Source organism: Gasterosteus aculeatus, chromosome 11 (genome assembly GCF_964276395.1).
Source record: "Gasterosteus aculeatus chromosome 11, fGasAcu3.hap1.1, whole genome shotgun sequence".
NCBI classification, from domain to species: domain Eukaryota; kingdom Metazoa; phylum Chordata; class Actinopteri; order Perciformes; family Gasterosteidae; genus Gasterosteus; species Gasterosteus aculeatus.
Genome location: NC_135699.1, coordinates 915,050 through 937,684, shown reverse-complemented (window position 1 = coordinate 937,684; position 22,635 = coordinate 915,050). Strand labels below are relative to the sequence as shown.

The following is a 22,635-nucleotide window of genomic DNA, read 5'->3' as shown; positions in this document are numbered from 1 at the left end:
AACATTTTCTTTAAAAAAATGGCACATTTATTGATCCATAAACTGGTCAGTTAAATACAAGGTTATTGCCAGATTAGCTGCTACTAGACTGAAAAACATCTGTGACGTATCCCGGTAAATTGTCCAGAAGAACCACTCGCTAGCCTAGCAAAAAGTTATTACCGGTTCCGCTAGACTAACAACAACAACCACTTTGTTCGCAAAGTTGTCCCACCAACTAGAGGTCCGACCGGGTCTCGTCCAAAACCGGTGGCGGGGGTCTGTGTCGCGGGACGAGTGTTGTCATTAGCAGTGCCCTGCGTAGAATTGCATTCTGACTCCTTTGTTCCTCAACATAGTTATATAACTGATCATGTATCGGTATACATGTTAGAAGCCCTGTTAGCAGCACAGTTATTATAAGCACGATTTGGGCTACATCCGCCATTGCACAGAATAGTCAACAAAGCAGTTAGCGGCACACATTCTGACGTCAAACACAGCGGATAACGGCGCACACTCTGACGTCGCAAGGTAAAAATTCCGGTTATACTGTCCACACGACAACACTGCAACCGGCGTTTCTGAAAATGCTCACCCTGGCCGGAGTTTTCAAAAATGTTTCTGTGCCCTGAAACTGCCTTTCCGTGTGGACGGAAGGCCGAACCGCGTACAAAAAGTCACGGTTATAAAAATACCCGTGTTCGTGTGGAGAAGGCCACAAGTGACAAGTCAATGATGTGCGAAAAACTCCCATGCTGGTATAACCGAGCAGTTTAACGTTACCTTTTTCTCAGCTTGATTTAGAAAACATGAACATTCACGTTCCTGACTTGATCAAGTGCTGCGTTCTAAATAATAAGCACAGAGCAAATTTGTGCACGGTCAGCAAAAAAACTGCAGTAAACTTTTGCCTTAACTACTAGCTTAACAGCTAGGTTATCCTAGCTAATTAAGAAGTTGACCATGTGGTCTAATTTAAGTCTGTACTTATACATTTAAAATTACCGATCAAGAATGACAGTTACACTTAAGATAAAAGTTGCCCTCACTAGCATAACGCGAGTAGAAACATTAGCTAACCTTAGCATTGCTCGTTTTTGCTAGTCCTTTAAAAACCTCTGCTCGACGAAAATAATGCCTCGAACAGGACTATCTTTAGCATAACGTTAGCTAACGCTAGCGAGTAGCAACATTAGCATTACCATTGACTATCCATGTAGCGAGTGATAACGTTAGCTAACTTTAACTGACATTGACTAATTCCTGCTCGATGTTATACTGGCAGATAAAACCTCAGCTTATTCAAAATTGTGCGACTAACGCGACTACTATGTCTTTGACTAGTAAATGACAGGGCTATTAACTTTACTGTGTGAAGAGCTGTCCAGACTTTTATGGTCCAGACGGATTAATTCCTCCGACTGGATTGAAAAAATGGCGCACAAAGTTTTCCCTCAAAAACCTGCTCCTAATAGGCGGAGTTTCCAGACGAAACATAACAACTTCCTTTCTTTATAACATGACTGAAACTTAAAAATTAAACATCCCTGAAGATTACAGGAATTCTACACGATTTACATACGTTTAGAGGAGGAACACAAATCAATTGTGTTATATATACAAACTGTTCATTTGTAAAGTGAACAACCCCCATTTCCCGCTTTTTTCAGTGTATCGTGCAGACGAACGCACTGTATCCGCACTCCCTCAAATCGGGGGTCCAAAGTGAGTAAACTCGAAATCCGATTGCTGTTGGTGTTCGTCTGCACGCTATCCGCATACCTAATCGGATTGCCCCACGTGATTGCATGCAACCTCACGACCCCACCCTTATTAACCCCAATGCGTCACTTCCTGACAACAATGGCGAACGCAAGGATAATGTGCCAACAAGTCTACAATGCGTACTACGGGAATATCGTCAGTTCTTTACCTTCGTTGTAGAGGAGCAAACAAGGGTGAACCACCGCATGCTGTTTTTAAGTGAACCGCAGAGAGAAACCAGAAGGGCAACCAGAAGAAAGTTTTGGGTAAGACCGGGGAGAACCAGCCGCTGGTGGGACAACTTTCTCAATGGCATGGTCGTGGACAATGAATGGATGGAGAACTTCCGGATGTCCAGAGCATCTCTCTTCGCCCTGAGCGAAGAACTTTGCCCGTATATGGAATCGCAATCGACCAACATGAGGGCACCGATTGGAACAGTCAAAAAGGTTGCGGTTACGCTGTATTATTTAAGCGATGAGGGAAGACTTCGGAAAACTCCAAACCCTTCGGCATATCGCGATCGTCTGTGTCCTTCATTGTCAGGCAGACATGCAAGGCGATCGCCGTGCACCTGGGTCCAAAATACATTAAGCTACCTTATACGGAGCCCGAGGCTACGGATCTAGTTCTGAGCTTTCATCAGGCTCACGGAATGCCACAGTGCTTGGGAGCGGTCGACGGCACCCACATAGATATTAAGCAGCCATCCTCCAACTCCACGGACTACCTCAACAGGAAGGTAGATATTCTTTAAATGTACAGGCCGTCTGTGTGACTACAAATACCGATGGATGTCGTGATAAAGTGGCCTGGGAGTGTGCACAACGCAAGGGTTTTTGCCAATTCAAACCTGAACTTGGATTTAAAGACCGGCAAGATTCCTGCTCTGAAAAAGCAGATTGTGGACGACGTGGAGGCCATAGCTATTTTTCTTGGTGACCCAGCCTACCCTCTGCATACTCTTTCATTAGGTAAGGCAACAATCAGGAATCAGGAAACATTTATTACCAAAATATGTGAAACATACAAGGAATTTGTCTTGGCGGTTGGTGCGCGACAGTAGACAGTGTGACAATAGACAACAAGACAGCAGTGCAAGTAATAAAATGCTAATGCAATGGGTTAGTATAAAACAAGGGAATAAAGTTACACATTTTAAATATTAAAAAAGTTAAAAAATATTAAGCATAGTGCACTAGCGAACAAGTGACAAAGTGATAAATTACAGTTAAAGTGACGTGTGCAGTGTGAAGGGGAGTGACCGGTGGAATGTTATAGTCAGTCAGTGGAGGTCCGGGCTCTGTTGATGAGCCCGACTGCCGCAGAGACGGGATGATGGTGTTGAAGGCAGAGCTGAAATCCACAAACAGGATCCTGGCGTAGGTGTTACGTCCCCTGTTCTGTGTATAGGTATGTGTTCTGTTTCGTGTGTGTGTGTGTGTGTGTGTGTTCATACAGGTGGTACTGATCATCCATGATCTCTGTTCATCTTGGCTCCACCCACTCTCGTTACCCGGTTCAGCTGTTTCCACTCATCTCCAATCCCATCATGCCCTTCTGTCAGTATATGTACCCCTGTGTTTGTTTCACCCGGGTGGGTGTCACTGGTTGTGTGTATGTGAGTGCTGGTGTATGGTGGGGTAGTTCTTAGTTCTGGTGATTTTCTGTACTGTGTATTCCGGTAATTGTTTTTTCTTTTTGTTCCTTTTCTTACAGGGGGATGAGGAGTAGTTTAGACCTGCTCCGGAGTTTACATACCTGCACGTAGGGTTACTCTCCTGTCTAACACTAGCTACACCTGGCTGGGCCACCTACTGTAAGTTTGGTTAGGGCGCCTTGTTAGTGTGCCAGTTAGTGGGTTTTCGTTGGGAGATAGGACAGGTAAGGGGGTGGGAGGCATTTTGTTCTTTTCTTTGCTTTGGTGCCGCCAGCCCTCCTCATTTCCCCTGTTAACAGCACTTAAATAAGAGAACGCTGAACGCAGAACGCTGCTGCTAGAGTTCTAACAAAGACCAAAAAATGTGAGCACATTACACCAATTCTTAAATCCTTACATTGGCTCCCAGTATGTCAGAATTAATTTCAAAATCCTACTGCTCACATATAAATCACTACATGGTTTAGGGCCAAAGTATATCACTGATATGCTTCCACTACATAAGCCTTCAAGATCACTTCTGACACCAATCTGTTCGTGATTCCCAGAGTAAATACAAATCATGGGAAAGCATCATTTAGTTACTACGCAACAAACGGCTGGAATAAACTTCCTGAAGATTTAAGAATTGCCAACTCTGACCATGTTTAAAACGAGACTGAAAACTTTTATGTTCAGCTTCGCCTTCTGCTAAATTTGACCTACATTGCACTTTTAACCTGTGCCTTTAATTAAACAATTTAAATAAGATTTTAATTTATAATTTTATTTGCTGTTTCTAATTGTCTTAATTCCTGCATTTTATTTCACTTTATTGTATGAAATGTTATGATGTGAAGCACTTTGAGTCTGCCTTGTGTATGAAAAGCGCTATACAAATAAACATGCCTTGCAATTCTTCCCTGGCAGACACACGCGGCCCATCATCACACCAAAGGTCCTTTACCTGCACACTCACCTGTCATAGTGGATGATCAGCGAGATGGCCTCAAACAAGATAGCATTCTTGGCGTTGGAGTGCTGCACCTTCTTGGACTTGGGTGGCTCCTGGGCCTTATTGAGGATGGTTTCCAGACACTCCACCAGCCGGCCTTTGACAGCGCCGTCTTCTGGTGGAGGGTAGCACTGCAGCAGGCGCAGCAGCTTGCAAGAGAGCCACGGCGCTGGGACAAAGTAGAGTAAAGATTTTAATTTATAATTTTATTTGCTGTTTTTAATTGTCTTTTAATTCCTGCATTTTATTTCACTTTATTGTATGAAATGTTATGATGTGAAGCACTTTGAGTCTGCCTTGTGTATGAAAAGCGCTATACAAATAAACTTGCCTTGCCTTAAAATAACACCTCAGACTTTCATTATTGTGCTCCATTTTCATGATGCACTACATAGTGATATTGACCCAGGAGCATGGCGATAGGCGTAGGTACAGACAGGGATCAGGCAGGAGGCAACGAGGTCTGGAACAAAAAGGAGTCTTCAACAGGGGTACAAAACAGGAGATCCAAATAACACCCAGAATTTGATGGACCAAAGCCAGATAGTCAACTCCCTCATTCACTGTTTTGGTTAGTATTTTTCATTGAGGCTGAAACTATGACCGGGTACTTGGTTTTTATTAACAAATGCGTGGGTGTCATTTGGATAATGGTTTGTGGTTTGTATGAGTCTTACATCAATCACTGACTATGGGGCGGCCGGCCGGAACAAAGGTGACCGTCCAAGCCACAGGAGGCTTGTGTATCTTGGGGAGCAGATAGAAGAGGCGGGTCCCGGGTTCATCTGGGCCATCGAGGTACTGTTTTTGTTTGTTGAGTTGATGTAATGGTTGTCAAGAAGGGTATGCGTAATGTCTCTAATCAAATGTTGTGTTGCTAGTTGTAATGAATGGGTGAGTGGTGCATAATATGTGTGGTTCTTTAAGTCTTTCTGCTTCTAATATGTAGTTGTGACTGTTGTGATGCCCCACACATAGGTAGACACACCATCCACTACTCATACTAACTGTCGCCCTATAGGTGAGCCTGGGTGGGGTGAGAGCTCCTATAGTCTATATATGCCATGCCCCTGCCAGTTGAGGGGGTGATCCAGAGGATCCTGCTGCAGTCTCCATGCGTTAGAGCTATTGTCTTCATTCACACACACACCACACCATGTTTCACACATGCACACTTTACTGACTTCCCACCTCATTAGGACCCTATGCTTTTTGGGTATGTTTCATCATTTAAGTTCTTCCTGTTACGGTAATACTTGAGCCAGCTATGACACGGTCCTGTGAAACTATCTGGCCCCCTTTGTCTGCCGGTTTAATAAGAATGTTTGTGTTGCTGGCTAATGTTGGGCTGCGTGTGTGCGCCATCTTGTCCGTGCTTCTAGATTTTGGATGAGTTGGTTGATTTCTGGTGTTTCTGGTGGAGCGTGGTTCCCAGGAGGACGGCCTTCTGTGGAATGTCCCCTCTGAGCTGCGGCCGGGTGGAGGGTTTGGGTGTGAGGATGAAATTGAGCCCTTCATCCAGGATTTTCAGCTCTGTGGGTGTGTGAGAGAGCAGAGCAAATGTTTGAAATAGTTGAAGATGTATGATCACACCCCCCCATACAGTGTTCATTTTAGGACATCCTCTGATCTCAGACCAAAAGTCGTCATCAGTCTCAGAAAAACCTGTCATTCTCAAACAAAACTAGCTGCTAGACGAAGGAGCTGATGACTATCTTTCTGATTAGCTAAAGTAGAAGCTTTTACAGTGAATACCTCCTGTGGTGTTTCTGTTAACTGGTTACAGAAAACGTACTTATGATTAGGGCTGCAACAACGAATCAATAAATCAACAGTGTTCTGTGTAATGGCGGGGGGGGAGGGCGCTCAACTCGATTTCATAAAAGGGACTTCTGTTCATGGCCTTAGTTCATATCTTATTTGGTATGAAAGTTTTCATATCTGCGTTTCTTCTTTTTTTTCTATTAATGATAATTCACACCTGCCACTGAGGATGACCTTGTTGTGGGTGTATAAAAACGCAGCGTTTTTACTGCCCATTTACACAGAGCACTGAAATACGTGCTCGTGTATTTGACCTGAGAATTGCTCATGCACAATCTCAATCTTTTTCTCTTCTAAATAAATACAACTTTTTGACTTTAATTGATTTAACGTGTGGCGATCCTTCTCAACCAACTCGGGGGGGGGGGGGACAGAGATCCCGACATTATCCATGCTATTGAAAAACCTAAAAACAACCCAGATTTGAAGGGCTTCCTGCCCTACTTGTGTAGATTGACAGTTTCCAATCAAGTGGCTCATCAGCTTCCATTTGGAGGCATTCGCTTTTTGTAGCGGAAGATAAAAGCGGCCCTGGATCAGGTCTCACCAAACCCTTTAAAAAACAATCCTGCAGTGTGTTAAAAAGGTTCCTCTCACAATAATAGAAATAGTGGAACACGGTCTATTCCTCCTCACAGAATGGACAACGTTTAGAAACTGGGAATAATAACAGAAATAAAAGCATTAACCGCAACGTTAATGGGATGATGGGTAGAGCTCCCCCTCCCTATGGCCACACCCCTCTAATTAGCCATTACCAACAGGTGACACCAGATTACTTCCTGTTTTTTTTTTTAAACATTTTTGCCCGGGGAGCAATTAGGGGTTAGGTGTCTTACTCAGTGAGCAGCAGAGGGTCGAACCGTCAACCTTGCGGATCCCGGCACACCCTCTCTACCCCTGCGCCACGTCCAGCTTGTTCTTGTTGTGCACTTTTTCACATTTTATGTAGATTGTTTTCCCCTTCACCATGTGGAAGTCCAAGGGTTTTCGACCTGTTTCTTGGTATAGTGGTCCTAAGGCCGCATCCAGGCTCCAAACACAAGCGGTTCCAGAAGCAGCCAGTGTAGGGAGCACGTGGGTTCTGGTCCCTCCCATTTAAAACAGTTCCATGCTTTAAGAAGTGACTGGTAAAATGGCAATAATACACCCAATTTATAAAAGGTTAATCCATTTAAAAAGGGCGGTGTCCCATCCCAGACCAGCTGCCTTCCTCAAAATGCAGTCTGTCACCCCTCTCCATACCACATCCGTTTGACCTGTGAGATACTTTTGTAAAAACTGGAACCTGAAAGTGGTCACTCTGCTCTCAATATGCATGTGCCCCTGCCCTATTTCCTCTTTGGGTAAAAAGCATACGCTCTGCGGAATCCAGCGCAGTCTGTCCCAGAAAAAATCTGTGAGTATGTCCTGTAGCTTCTGTGTGAGGCCTTTAGGGAAGTGCATGCAGGCCAGTTTATGCCACAGAGCTGAGGCCACCAGAGTCCTGCCTCTATACGACATCTGTGACTTCAGCCACTTCCACTTATCCAGTCTTCATTTTCTCCACAACCCCCTCCCAGTTCTTCTTTACAGTACATTCATTCCCCACATACACGCAAAGGTATTTAAAAGAGTCCTTTTTCCAGGTCAGATACTTCCTTCTAGTTCCCTACAGCCAGTGCGCCTGAAGTGTTTAAGAATTGTGGTCAGTACGCTGACGACCTTCTGGTTTCTAACAAAGACTATGTCGTCAGCATAAGCTGATAAATTATCTTGTTTAAAACCCTTTCAAAACTTGACCTCCAATGTTTGATCAGATTTTACACCACAATGGTTCAATGGCCAATGCATAGAGCAGCCCTGTCGCACTCTCAATGTCCTCGTGCATCACCTTAATCATATCTTATCTTATATAATCTTATCACTGCCCTTCTGCAACTGAGCGGTAGCATCATGTTTTTAAAACTCTCGTTGAACACGGTTAAAAGATCCTCCCCCATCTTGCTCCACCGGGATCCAATCTATTCCTGGGGCTTTCCCGCCCTGCAGAGTACAATTTATCTCCAGATCTCTCATAGATCTGGTGATATCCCGTGTGACATTTAGAGTGTACTGCTGACAGAGCTGCTCTATCTCTGCTTTATCTCTACCACTAAGAGATGTGTTAAAATGCAATTATGCACTTTTTGACCTCACATTTGGGATAAAAACGTTGCACAGAACAAGAGTGTGGTCAATGAACCCATCAGGCAGTATGCTGTACTTTGTAAAGATGTTAGGTTTTATTGTTTAAGACTTCTATCCAGTCTGGAAAGGAAAATTAAATACCAAGTTCCTGAAGGGAGGAAATAAGGATCTGGTGGTTGACTGTGTCAAATGCAGCAGAGAGGTCCAGAAGGATGAGGACAGAGGAGAGAGAGGCGGCTCTAGCAGTGTGGAGTTGCTCTGAGACAGCAAGGAGAGCAGTCTCTGTGGAATGGCCTTGAAGCCTGACTGGTTGAGGTCAAGGAGGTTGTTATGGTGGAGATATGAGGAGAGTTGGTTAAAGATCGCACGTTCAAGAGTTTTGGGCAATAAGGGAATAAAGAAGAGAGACCGGTCTGTAGTTGTTTTCTTCAGAATGGTTGAGGGTAGGTTTCTTCAGGGGTGGGTTAACTCTTGCCTCCTTCAGAGAATTGGGAAAACCGCCAGACAACAGAGCATTGTTGATGAGCTGCAGAGGTCAAATGGCGGTAGGAGGGAGACCTGCAGGAGAGAGTTACAGTAGTCCAGGCGGGATAACAGCGCATTGTTGATGAGACAGGTGAGGAAAGGAAGAAGGTCAGGAGCGATAGATTGTAGAAGATGTGATGTACAAGATTTGATGGAATGGGGTCAAGAGGGCAGGTGGTCGGACGGGCAGAGGTTACTAGGGTAAGAATTTGATTAGGAGACAGGGGGGTGAAAGAGGAAAGTGAGGGCGATAGAGGTGAGACGTAAGAAGTAGGAGGTGGGTTTGAGAAAGAGGAGCGTATGTCAGCTATTTTCTTGGTAAAGTAGTTGACAAAGTCACCCGGAAGGAGAGGGGAAGAGGACTAGGGGGTTCTAGGAGGTTGGAGAAGATTGAAAAGAGTTTTTTGGGGTTACTGTGTTTACAGCACAGCTCGCTCGGGGCGTTCAATGTCAGTACTGTAGAACCTTCAGTTTCAATCACTGAATGAAGCCTGACGATTCTTGACGACAAGAATCACGACATTATATTGCTTGCACAAAACTCTTGTACTTGTCAGCACTTGTTTATTGTTGTCGTTCATTTAAACCGCACGAGAGACGAGAAGCGAAGGCGTCCGCGGAAGGAGCCGCCACCCCCGGGCCAGGCGGAGGAGCAGGGATCCCGCGCCCCCCGGACAGGAGTGCCCCTCCTCACCGCAACCGAAACACTTCATAGACAAGGATGTTGCAAAAATTCATAACGTGGAAGCGGAGGTTGAGCTCCACATTCCGGTTCTTAAGTATCATATACAGGTGTCTGCGGTGAGACACCACGTGCTTCAGTAACTGAGACTTACATCCAGACAAGATCGTTTTGATCGGTGACACCACCTGTCCGTGTCTGGACAGCTCTCCACTGAGGAACTCGTCGGTGATGAACAGAGGGACATTTGACAGGACAATTTTTGTTGCCGGTTGCGTTAACACCTGGACCAACAATTCCTTTCCCGTGAGGCCTGTCTCCATGGCATGGACGCCTTCTCCACCTGGTCCGGGAAGATGACTACGGCGCCGTTCATGCGCGAGGCCGACTTAACGCTGCCGTGCCCGACCTTCTCCCCCATAGCCATCCCGATGTCCTCCACGCTGCACGGGAAGCCCGCGGCGATCTTAATGCCGTGCTTCCTCGTGAGCTGGGAGAACGTGTCTCCATTTACCGTCTAGAGACGGCGACCGGCGAGACACCGGCAGGAGAAAAGAAAGCCAACGACTAAACCCACAACTAAGGTGAAAAACAACCAAAAAACCACATCACATTAATATATATATATATATATATATATATATATATATATATATATATAACTAAGGGAAGAAAAGAGAATAACCGCTCACTCAGCGACGCTACACATATATATTTATAGATCGATCTAGATTGTATTCATTTGTCCTGTTATTGACGTGTCTAATGCGCAACCAGATACATTTGAATAGCTGTCATTTTTTAAAGCCAATATTTGAACGTCCTTTTTGAGTGCCCTAGTGCACACTTGGCTGTTGTCCTGACCTTGTGCACCCACCAGTGTCCCCTCTTCTTCCACCTGCCTTCCCCTGTTGTAGCTCTTGGCCGCCCTGCTGGTCTCCTCTGTCCCCTTCTAACTTGGGCTTTTCTTGTTGTCAGAAGATACAAAAAATGACAGTCTGAACACTAGGTTTAACTCTTTGTTCCCGTTATTTAGTACAATCTATAGTTGTCTCCTATGGGACACCACATGCTTTAAGAGTCGAGACTTGCACCAAGGACAATTTCTTCACTTCAGACGCTCATTTCCCATGCCTAGATAGCGGTCTTACTATTATCTCGTCCTTGATAAACGGTGGGATGTTTGAAACTGTGACCTTAACTGCCGGTGGGCTGAGAGGAAGGGCGTGTCAAAAACCACAACCCCATTCTCGACCAGGGGGTCACTTTATTTATACTGTCTAAGAAAGTGACCAGAGCATTGTTCATCCTACCAGCGGACTTCACGCTGCTGTGACCGACTAGCTCTCCCACTGCCAGGCTGCAGTCGTCCGCTGAACACTGCCATCTTCACGCCGTGTTTCCTGGCCAGCTTGTGCAGATCCATGCTGGCACACACGCTGCCCGACTGCACCAAACCGCTAAATGTGCACCCGACACACCACAACACACTCCAGAAAAATGATCAAAACAGGTGTGGGGGGGGGGCAAGCAAGGGGTTTCATCATGTTGGTCTGTTGACAGAAAGCATAGCTGCGTCATGTGACTCCCCTAATCAGGTCATAGGAGCAGCTGTGTGAGTATCCACGGTAACGGCCCAACTGAAAGGGCAGAGACGGACAGCGAGTTAAGGCTGGCGCCTGCGTCGTTGCGTCGACGCACTCGTTTCAATTCATGGTTCTGTGTGTGTTGCCGAGCAATTCACCTCCAGAACAACAGGCGGAGTGACGTGTTTTGTTGAAGACGACCTAGAGAGTCACGTCCAGGGCTGTAGTGGAGGGTAAACGCCGTTTACGCACCTCTAGAGTTTTGGAATTAGCCTTTACGCACCTATAAATTACGCACCTCAAAGTTCCCTGCGCCTTGTATTCTTCCGTTGGAATAATCCGAAATAAACTTGGTGTAATTTTAAAACCGCTAAGACTACGTTTCCTATTGTTGAACATATAAACGCCGTAGTCTGAATCATGTTCATCTGCGCTGTATTACGGTCTGTGAGCATCCAATCAGTGCCTTGCGGCTGCAGCAGCGACCAATCAGGATCCAGGAGGTGTGTAAACACACGTTGTGGATCAGCCCAGTGGCCCCCAACCTTTTTTACCACACGGACCGGTTTCATGTCAGACAATATTTCGCAGACCGGTCGAGAAGGTCCGACGGGGGGGGGGTAGTAGTCTTTGCGGGCGGAACGACCGACGGGGGGGTAGTACTCGCGCGCTCTGTGTTCGCCGGTCATGCACGGTACACGGACAAGAAAAACGCCTGGTGACGCGTAGATTAGAAAACAAGACGCACGCCTCCCGCAGCGCACCAGGCTGCGATTGGTCCGCTAACTACGTCCTTTACGGAGTCTCACATTTCCGCTTTCATAGCCCGATACCTCCATTATTAAAAGGAAGGATGTTTACGAGAGAAGGGATCAGATTTAAGAGCTTTTGTCGGAAGAAATGCGTAAATATGAGCGCTTCTACAAGCCGTCATCGGCGGGTTGGATTCACGGAGGGAGATAACGCCGGTTTGCCGGTCGAGAGGAACAAAGTTGTGGAGGAAAATACGGGACAAATGTGTCCGCGATGAAAAGCAGCAGTGTCGATGCACGGGGCAATTAAGTCTATGATAAATAAATGAACAAATAAATAAATAGACGTGACTCTCTAGGTCGTCTTCAACAAAAAGACGTCACTCCGCCTGTTGTTCTGGAGGTGAATTGCTCTGCAACACACGCAGAACCATGAATTGAAACGAGTGCGTCGACGCAACGACGCAGACGCAGAAGCACGCGCCGGCCTGAACTGTCAAAAAGAACAACAGCGAGCGCGTAGAAAACACCTTCGGGTGCGAGCAGAGACTAACCTAAATATCCACATCTATATGCAGAGTAGAGCTTTTCGCTTTGGCTATTGGTCAGACAGGCACTGTGGATGTTGCTACTATCGGACACACAGCCGTCACTCTCACTGCCATCAGACTGCCCCCCACCTGTCTCCTCTTCCTCCCCAACCTTGATGGCTTTGGCCTCGCCTCTTTTTTTTCCCCTTTTGGTTCCCCTATTTCCTCCTCCACCATCTCAACCTCTTCCACCTGCTCCACCTGCCCCATTCAGTACTCCACTCAACTGTACCTGTATCGCACAGGACTCCTGTCCCACGCTGCCCCCATCCTCACTTTGTCTTTCCTTCTCCTCCATCCTCACCCTCTACCACCTCCCCCAAAGCTTCTCTCTTGGACTCCGCAGCCACGTCCGCGGCAGGAGGCGGTGCGGCCAGGCGGAGTTGGGTCCCTGCGCCTCGGGCAGGCCCCTCCTCGCCGCAACCGAAACATTTCATCGCCGGCGACGATGATGCAGAAATCCCACACTCTTAATCATCTACCTTAACGTGGAAGCGGAGGTTGAGGTCCACATTCCGGTTGTATCATGTAGAGGTGTCTGCGGTGCGACGCTACGTGCTTCAGCAACTGAGACCTGGATCCGAACAAGATCCTTTTTATCTGTGACACCACCTTTCCGTGTCTGGAGAGTTCTCTGCTGAGGAATTGGTCTGTGATGAATGGAGTTAAGTTTGACAAAACCACCTTCGTGGCCAGTTGTTTCACTGACAACACCTGTACGAACATTTCATTTACCGCGAGGCCCGCCTCGACGACTCGGTCCTGACTGTCAACTTTGGCAAGTCTGTGTTAACGGCCACTTTAACCACTAGGAACCTCGACGTGACGCTCAACAGCCGACTCTCCCTGACTCCCAACATCACTAACATCACCATACTGTAGATACTCGCTCTACAACATCAGGAGAACACGTCCTCTTCTCACTCAGAAGTCGGCCCAGGTACTGATTCAGGCTCTTGTCGTCTCCCTCCTGGACTATAACTCTCTCCTGCAGGTCTCCTGCTACCACCATTCACCTCTGCAGCTCATCCAGAATGCAGCAGCTCCACTGGTCTTTAACCTTCCTAAGTTCAAACTTATGTTTGAAAGGTACTTATTATAAGTCGCTTTGGATAAAAGCGTCAGCTGAATGTAATTGTCAGAACAGTTCGGGTGGCAAGACTCTGACGCAGAGAACGTTGATAGGGTGACAGTGTACAAAACAAAATCCAAAAACTAAGGACGCTCCTAAAGGAGGAAAACAGAGCTACTATCAAAACTAACTGAGGCCTGACACGGAACAACAAAGAGCTCTAAAGAAAAATCACTCACGAGGTAAAACGGTGATCACGAGACAAGACAAACTATGGACACTGCTGGTATGACGACACACTGGCACAAGACAAAGGGAGACGCCGACTATATGAACACGTGGGGAGGAAAAGGGAACAGGTGGACACAATCAGACAGGTGACACATCAGGAAGGCCAAGGAACCTGAAACAAGAGGAGATTTAATCGCCAAAATAAAACAGGAAGTCACGAAAACGTAGAGACAGGACAAAAACCCAACTAGACATACAGGTGTGACAGTATGTAAAGTGAGGGTTTGAAATAAAGTACTTAGGGACTTTTCCCTAACACTGAGATGAATATACTCCTGGAATAAATGGTTTAGCTTTGCCTTTTCTTACTTTCTGTTTTGAATAAATGGTAGATGGTGGAAAATAATTCTGTGCTGTTTAGGGATTTTATTGATTTACACATTCACACATACTCACCGATACAGGTTTTTAACATTGAGATCAGTTATTTTTGATCTAGTGGGTAACATAATAAATCATGTAAAAGGGGGGAATTGATAATAAAACCGTTTTTCTTTCTTACTCATCTTGGCTGAGGAATGCAAGGTCAGAAAGAAAAGCAGAAAGTGCCAACCAGGCGACACACTTTTGATAAGGATGAGTCAGAGACACCAAGCACTATACAACACTCCGACATTGTTCATTCAGACCACACATTGTATCTGACTGGATCTAGTATTGCACATGCTCCAATCATGCCAGGTATTGTTCTTCCAATCTTTACTCAACTTCTTCATACTTTCAGCTATTAAAACCGTTCAAAAATTAAAACGTTCAGCTCATTCAGGAGAGGAGTGCTATGACTTTTCAGCGTTGTACCTCTTATGCTTGAATTAATATAAATCAATAATCAATCATTCATATTTGACACCTCAAACGCTCTCAACGTGCCGCAGGACTCTCGGGGTACATTTGTGTCTCAACTTTTCGCCTTTGTTTTTCCCTCACATCAACCGCCACTGTGTACTTGTAGTGGTCATAGCGACTCTGTACTCGTAGTGGAAGTTCTGCTCACGTCGGACCACCAAACAGAGTCTTGTTTTTGTACTAAAGCGTCCGTAGGTGCGGACAGCTCGGTGAATTTCTCTGACTGAGAAACTGTGTCTGGATGAGTGCTAGCCGTTGGCTCGGATCGGGCACACGGATACTTCCATGCCGAGGGAACTGTCCTATGGAGACATCGTATGCTCAAGCACAACCAAGCGGCTCTTTTTAGGAGCTACACACACTTTATCATTGGGCAAACATCCTCTATATTACTTAATATTTAGTATCGGTGTGTCGTTTAACAATAATTACCCTTCTTCTTGCCTTGGTTTTCTCTAAATAACCCTCAAACCTTCTGAATTTAAAAGTGGGCCTGCAAGTAAACCGCCATCAAATACTATTACATAAAGATTGGATTTTGAAGTTTTCCTTGAGCAGTTTAATGTCCCAGAAGTTCTGACCCACAAACGCACACAAAAAGCACAAAAAATGTTTTTTAGCATGTTTTGTTATGTTTATTAGTGCTGTTTATTTACTTACTTGATGGCCATTTTGAATTTAATAAACCAATATGCTATTTCCAGTTGTAGCAATTAACAGTCTGAATACAAACAAAACAGTCAAATATTTTGACAAATGAATGAGCGGTGATCCGTCAGTGGATTGTCTTGTGGATCCTTGAGCAGATTATTCACATCCTGGAGGTGAACTCCATCTTTCTTACTAGGGACCTGCTGACCTCCGATACAGAACGACAACCTGCACAGAGTCACACACGTACAACGCACACAACAGGGAAAAAGAGATGATGGATGAACATAAAAAGGTGACCCAAGGGTTTGAAAAGTGCCAAAAACTGCAGTCCCTCAAATGGCCACTTGAAGGCTCCAGAAGTGGGTCAACCCTCATCCCGCCGGTTAACTTACCTGTGGAAACCATTATGTTACAAATGTGCCACAGAATTACAACATTTAGCACTTTGTGCTATCATTGCTAACCCACTAGATTCACTATTGCAGTTAATTGTCATTTTTGCAACATCCATAGACCAAGATGGCCGCCTCGGTACTGCGCTCTCTCGGACGGTTTTGTTTGTGTCAGATTGTCTCGTTTCCAGCTCTCTGCTCACATTCAGCAGGGAGGATCTTTTAAACCTCCGTCAATACGCTGTTCAAATGTTTTCACAGAACCGTGAAGCTTTGCAGAGCTTTTAGTTGGAGGAGCAGCGGCTCCTTTCGGAGTTAGCCGGAGACGCCGGCGGGGGAAGTGCGTTGGTGCGCTGGTTGAACCGCGGCAGACGGGTCTGGCATGATCAGACCTTCACACCCTGACACAAGCTGTTCCATCTCCACCCCTCTGGGAGGCGCTACAGAGCACCGCACGCCAACACCACCGGGCACCCGGACAGCTTCTTTCACCAAGCCGTCCCCCTGATGAACAACTAACAAGACACCTCCATCTGCACCACATATTTATATTGTAGATATCAGTAAATGCTTATTCTTAGTTTTTGTGTTCTGTTTTGTTGTCCTTAATGTCTTTTTCATATTTTTAAAATCTATTTGTATATCTATGTATGACAGAGCAACATGTAACCGGAGACAAATACATAAATACATACATGGCCAATAAAGCGGACTCTGATTATTCTTCTTACTATATTATTCTCTATTATACTCATTCTTTACACACGACATGGATCCCACTGCCGGTCCTCCTCTTCTCCTTAAGGTTTCTTCCTTGTTCCTCCCCATTGAAAGTGTTTCCTGTGCCGACGTGAGGGTTTGATGTGAGTACACATTGTAAAGCCCGAACTTTGGCCCACGTAAAATGTTTAGAATTGAATATATTTTTGCTCTCTGGCTAATTTCCCTGTTCATGACCACTGTGAGGGTCAGCTGGTATACAACTCACCCCCTTTAATTACATTACGGTTTGGACGTATATTATACGGGTGTGGCTGCTTTCACTGGTTTTTCAGTGTTCAGTGTTCAAGATATTGAGAGTTGTCGTCGACGGCATCACGATTAATGCCACAAAATGACGCATTACGAATGCAGCCCACCAGCCCCGCCGGGCCGAGACAAGGTGACCCAACCCAACAGAACAAGATGGTGACGGCCGAAAGGGCAAACTGAAAATGGTCGTCATCAAATCCATTGGTTGGTGCACAGTAGCTACATCCACCTTTATATACAGTCCCTGGTATTTTCAAAAAGCATACGCCCTGTGTGTGTGTGTGTGTGTGTGTGTGTGTGTGTGTGTGTGTGTGACTATGTGTGACTGTGTGTTACCTGACAGTGCCATAGCCAGTCGCAGCTCCTCTTGTAGAAGTTCCAGCATCTCTATGACTCCTTGTTCCCCCTGTTTACACACAAATGACCTCTTTGCTTAATTGTTTGTCACATCAAATATATTTCGATAAGCGTAAGAATAACATCCTTCACCTGACAGGCGAGGCCCCACAGCACCGGTCGGCCGATGAAGACAGCCTTTGCTCCCAGAGCTAAGGCCTTTAGGACGTCTGTCCCCCGCCGCACTCCCCCGTCCATGTAGACATCACAGCGGCCCTGCACTGCCTGCACCACCTCCTCCAACACATCCAGCTACAGGCAAACAAACACACCTTTCACAATATTCAGTGTTTATCTAATTGTCAACAAAACCCATGAAACAAAGTAGTTGGCTGTGTGTATCCATGGCATAGCGGACAGATTTGTCCACTCATTATTCTGTCTTCGTCTTTAATCATGTACCAGTTTTCATAAGCAATGTGGACACAATGTTGTTTGAGAGCAAATGAAACAAACCACGATGTCATGTTATATATCGTGAAGACATGCTGCTAATGGAGTTAGTCCTGCTGTGATGCTTTTTCAACCAAAATACCATTTATTAAATCAGTCAGCTCACTTCAATGAGCGCATTCAAAAGCTAATCGAGCTCGCTCTAAACACTGTAATGCCTGAAGTCAACATATACCTTTTGGATCTCTGATCGTTTGCATGGCTCTCGTTGGGATCCTTTGCCACTAATCTTCTGGTTTTGATGCCGGCTTCCCTTTGAATTGGGTAAAGCTGGACAATGTTTTTTGCCATATTTCAATTATGCGTGAATACTTTCACTTTGCCTTCAGACAGCATGAAACATGGCCATGACAAGCTAACGTGAAATACCAGTTAATTATTCTTTAACTGAAACAAATCCCACTCTTAGTTATTGTCCATGAGCTTATACCTTTTTGGGACATTTCAGGAGTTTATTTAAAGTCCATAAGACAATAGAGAGGAAACGTGACTTTAGGCTAAGAGAGAATGGAGGCCGGGCGGCTCTGCTTATATACGTCCTACAGCCACTGTCGTCTCACAGCAACGTGAGCGGGGGCCGCGAGCACGATGTGCTTTCATGTAAATGTATTACGCTGCATACAGGCCTGGATCAGGATCGAGGTAAAAAAAACATTTCACACACACACACACACACACACACACCGTGGCAGGAACTCCATCCAGTTGTCGAGCTCCGTGATTGGACACCACGATGCCGTCAACGCCATAGTTCACAGCCTGGGTGGCATCCTCGCCTGACGCCACACACAAACAACGCTGAAGTTCATCTTTAACCAGACAGCACAAAATGTCTTCTGCGATATTTGCACCTTCGCATCACCAGTAATTGCTTACTGCAAACACTGACTTTAATCAATTACATTGACTAGCGAACTAAAACTGGTTTGCACCGTACAATCAAATTTAAATACATTTTTCCAAATAATATCTGAGATTTTTCTTTTTTGGATAATGGCATTTTAAAATACTGTGTGTGTATGTCAGTTTACCATTAACTACCCCTTTCACAATCACTGGTAGGCAGGTGTGCTGTTTTATCCATGTGATGTCATCCCAACTGAGAGAGGGGTCTATTGCATTGGCAACGTACACAGCCAAACCACTGTCGTTGCCATAGTTTCCCTCAGAGAAAGCCAGGGAGGCGGATGAGAAGTTGGACATGCTGAGGAGTGAGAGAGATGTTACCATGGTCCTCACATTGTTGTCTCCGTTGTAATCACTTCCTACCTCAGGTGTGGGGGCAGTTTAAAGCGGTTCCGCATGTCATCCCGTCGTCTTCCCAGATATGGCGTATCCACAGTAACAAAGATGGCCTTGTAGCCCGCCTCTTCTGCCCGGCGGACCAAGGACAGTGTGAGCTCTCGGTCTTTGTAGATGTAAAGCTGCAGCCACATGACACCTCCTAGTGCGGCTGACATCACTTCCTCTATAGTGGAGGTGGCCCAGGAGCTCAGCATCATCCCTGTCCCCACTGCCCGGCATGCTGAAAAGGTACGTAATATTACTGCCTATTAGAATGAGCCTCAGACTCGTGTGTGTGTGTGGAAACTGTACTCCATACGTATATGTCTATTACTGTTGAGCTAGCTGTAACACTATTCCAATGTATTTTCATTGTGTGTGTGTGTGTGTGTGTGTACCTCTTGCTGTAGCTGTTTCTCCCTCAGGATGAGCCATCCTCTGCATTGCTGTGGCTGCAACGCAGATCGGCATGTTGAGCCTGTGGCCCAGCAGAGAGACAGAAAGATCCACTGTGGACACGTCCCTCAACACCCGTGGGACAAGACGCCACCTGCACTCACACACACACACACACACACAGACAATTATCATTAGTCAATTATAACGGTCTACATTGGTAACACAAATTCTCTTTCCGCTTGACACAGTCAGCTCAGCAGAAATCAATATGGATCTTCCATCCATTAACCGCTTTCCACACCCAAATGATCAAATGTTCCTGTTGCACTCAGAGAATGCGTACAGTCGGTATCTGCAGAGGATGACCAAAGGTGATACTACTTTGTCACGGATTTACAGCGGAGAATGATGAAAACAATAGTGATTAAGTCTCAACTGATGAGCCCTCGTATTTGCAGGATTATTACATTACATTACATTACATTACATGTCATTTAGCTGACGCTTTTACCCAAAGCGACGTACAATAAGTGCATTCAACCATAGGGATTATGAAGGGGTTATCTGTTGCAAATGACCACTAGCATTCACAAGCTGAGGGCAGCACGGTGGCGTGGTGGTTAGCACTGTCGCCTCACAGCAAGAAGGTCCTGGGTTCCACTCCGCCCAGTGGCCTTTCTGTGTGGAGTCTGCATGTTCTCCCCGTGTCTGCGTGGGTTCTCTCCGGTTCTCCGGCTTCCTCCCACAGTCCAGAGACATGCTCTGGGGATCAGGTTGATTGCTTGTAGGTGTATGAATGTGAGTGTGAATGGTTGTGTGTCTCTGTGTAGCCCTGTGATTGGCTGGCGACCAGTCCAGGATGAACCCCGTCTATCGCCTGAAGTTGGCTGGGATGGACTCCAGCCCCCCAAGACCCCGTGTGCAGGATAAGCGGTTTGACGACGGACGAACGAGCTGCTCACTCTGGCGTGAGATCCAAGAACCGAGCAGCAGTTACAGTGTATCATCAAAGAGGAGAAGATTCTTCTTCGTTACAATCCAACAGTAATAGAGAATCACCGAAGTCTTCCAAGATGCTGCTGGTCTGACGGCTGTGGGTTGGTTAGTAATCACACCCATATTCTTCCTCCTTCGTTCATCATTGATCGCTTTGGAGGGAGGCCAGGAGGGTGAGCAGTCAGTGTTGCCAACTTGGCGACTTTCTTGCTCGTCAGGTGTTGTTGCAATAATGTCGTGCCCCGGGGGCAGAGAGGGGGCGCTGGGAGCCACAGGGTTGGTGGTTCGAGTCCCGGCTGTCCCATGTTGAAGTGTCCCTGAGCAAGACACCTGACCCCTAATTGCTCCCTGGGCAAAAATGTAAAAGGCCACGGGTTTAAAGTGTAATGTAAGTCGCTTTGGATAAAAGCGTCTGCTGAATGACCTGTAATGTAATGTAATATTTACTGAATCATTGAAAAATTGATGATAAAACAGTGAGCTGAATGCACACTGGTGTTTGGCATGAGGGGGCACAGGAAAGATTATACTGTGTCTTCATAGTAAATACAATTCAAACAGAAGTAAAATAGCGCAGATGAAAAGTGACTTTGGACTGAAGCAGGGTGAACTATGCTAAGCAGAGCTTCTGTAATCATTAACCTGCTGGAGACTCTTCCAAAGGGGGGTCCTGCTCGGCTGCGTTCAGTTTTTACATTTAGAGAGTAACGAACGGCAGAACAAAGACCATCATATATATATATATATATATATATATATATATATATATATATATATATATATATATATATATATATATATATAATCTCAATACTTAACTGTAAAAGAGGGATGATACTATCTACTACATCCTTACCATATAAATACCATCCAGTTGTTCTGTGATGAACTTGTTTGTGTCTGACTAAATGTATCTGATATTAAAAAGGCTTTAATAAACGGTTATGGCAGAATAAGAAGACATTGATGAATTTGCTGGTACAACAGGTTGAAGCAGAGATTTGAGCAGTTTGTGAAAAAGAACCAAAGCTGCTGGAAGCTTTGGTGCAACTTGTGTCCTACAGACGTTTGTAGTACATGTGAGAGTGTGTGTTTCTGTGCATTGTACCTGTTAAAGGCAGCGACATTGTCCGCCAGCGTGTTTTGCTCATCAGCTCCTGAGCAGTAGTAGTCGTACACAGCTTTAGGTAGAATTTTCTTGGCCTGTTCCTCAAAGTCGGCCACACACACGCGCTGCACCGACATTGTCGTCCAGTCAAGCGCCAAAACTCTGAGGCGCTAACGGTCTGTGCACTCTGACAAAAGTGCAGTAAGAGGAGCTGCTGTAATGATTAACGAGCTGGATGCCTCTCATCTCACCTCAAATCAGCCCCTGATTTATTTGTTTATTTGACCTTTATTTAACCAGGTAAAATCTATTGAGAACCAATGTACAATGATGACCTGGCCAAGAGGCTGATGAGCCCCTTATTCTCTATCAGGGGTTCCTGCTCTGGCCAGCTAGTTTACACGAGGTCCAAAGCGTCTATCCAGACTGTCGGCATCATGGTCCTCAGGGTCACCTCGCTTGTTTTGTAATGTGTGCTGGTTAGGAGCCAGTGCTGACTGGTGGACTTTAAATCTTTTGAAACTTTATATAATTCTAGATTTTTCTAAAATCTTATCATTTGGCTAAATAAAACCCTAAACAATTTTTAGTTCATTTTAAATAAAGGCCATGATTCTACAAATGTTAAGTGGCTGTAATCAAAGCTGTGTTCCTCAAGGTCACATTCTGAAGGATCACACAGAACCCCCCCCTCATGGCATCAGGGTGTGTTCAAGAACAGCCAACAGGTTTGGTGACAAGATGCACTTCAGCAACCTTTGTCAGGTAGAGCGATGAGTCTGCCCTCTTGACTTATAATTGTGCCGCCTCCCAGGACATATTGACTAGGTTCCAAAGGTATTTCAATTATTTTCGCTGCCCAAACCCCCGCGTGTAGAGCAATAATTTTACCCTGCTGAATACTGCCTGAATCAAGGCCTTTCCCCTTTTACCAGATCTGTAAAGCACCCGCCCCCAACATCTGATCCTGTTGATCAGTTGTCACCTCTGCTTCTCTCTTCACCGGAGTGCAGAAGATTTGATGATACGTGCTCAAAGTTGATCTTTGGTCGGGGTTTGCTGGTTTTCGTTGAGGCCAATCCATAACTTGCACAAGAGTCCAACAAAGCAAGCACCACTTGGGTCCTTACAACAATGCTGGAGTCAGCCAGGGTTGCTTTTGAATGAAAATGTGTCCGTTGGTA

The 22,635-nt window shown here is 45.6% G+C and overlaps 1 protein-coding gene across 2 annotated transcripts; it reads right to left on the bottom strand.

Moving 5' to 3' along the window:
* Positions 1 to 15,349: 15,349 nt before the first annotated feature.
* On the bottom strand, positions 15,350 to 21,644 carry hao1 (hydroxyacid oxidase (glycolate oxidase) 1). Of its 2 annotated transcripts, XM_040190223.2 has the most exons (9): positions 21,452 to 21,644; positions 19,347 to 19,498; positions 18,934 to 19,189; positions 18,696 to 18,868; positions 18,349 to 18,440; positions 17,305 to 17,463; positions 17,152 to 17,221; positions 16,546 to 16,623; positions 15,350 to 15,616 (listed from the first exon to the last, which is right to left on the bottom strand). In XM_040190223.2, the coding sequence occupies exons 1-9, from the start codon at positions 21,586 to 21,588 to the stop codon at positions 15,549 to 15,551; spliced, it is 1,185 nt and encodes a 394-aa protein (XP_040046157.1). In that variant the 5' UTR covers positions 21,589 to 21,644; the 3' UTR covers positions 15,350 to 15,548. The 2 variants fall into 2 exon arrangements, with proteins under 2 accessions (XP_040046157.1, XP_040046158.1); XM_040190224.2 differs by lacking the exon at positions 16,546 to 16,623.
* Positions 21,645 to 22,635: the final 991 nt, after the last annotated feature.

Bases quoted from the DNA above. Each gene is read 5' to 3' on its own strand.
- hao1 (XM_040190223.2), bottom strand. From the start codon at position 21,588: ATGTCGGTGCAGCGCGTGTGTGTGGCCGACTTTGAGGAACAGGCCAAG. The intron at 18,441-18,695 runs GTAAACTGACAT...GTGTGGCGTCAG, and splicing joins TGTGAAAGGGGTAGTTAATG to GCGAGGATGCCACCCAGGCT. The intron at 17,222-17,304 runs GTGAAGGATGTT...GTGTGTAAACAG, and splicing joins TGTGGGGCCTCGCCTGTCAG to GGGGAACAAGGAGTCATAGA.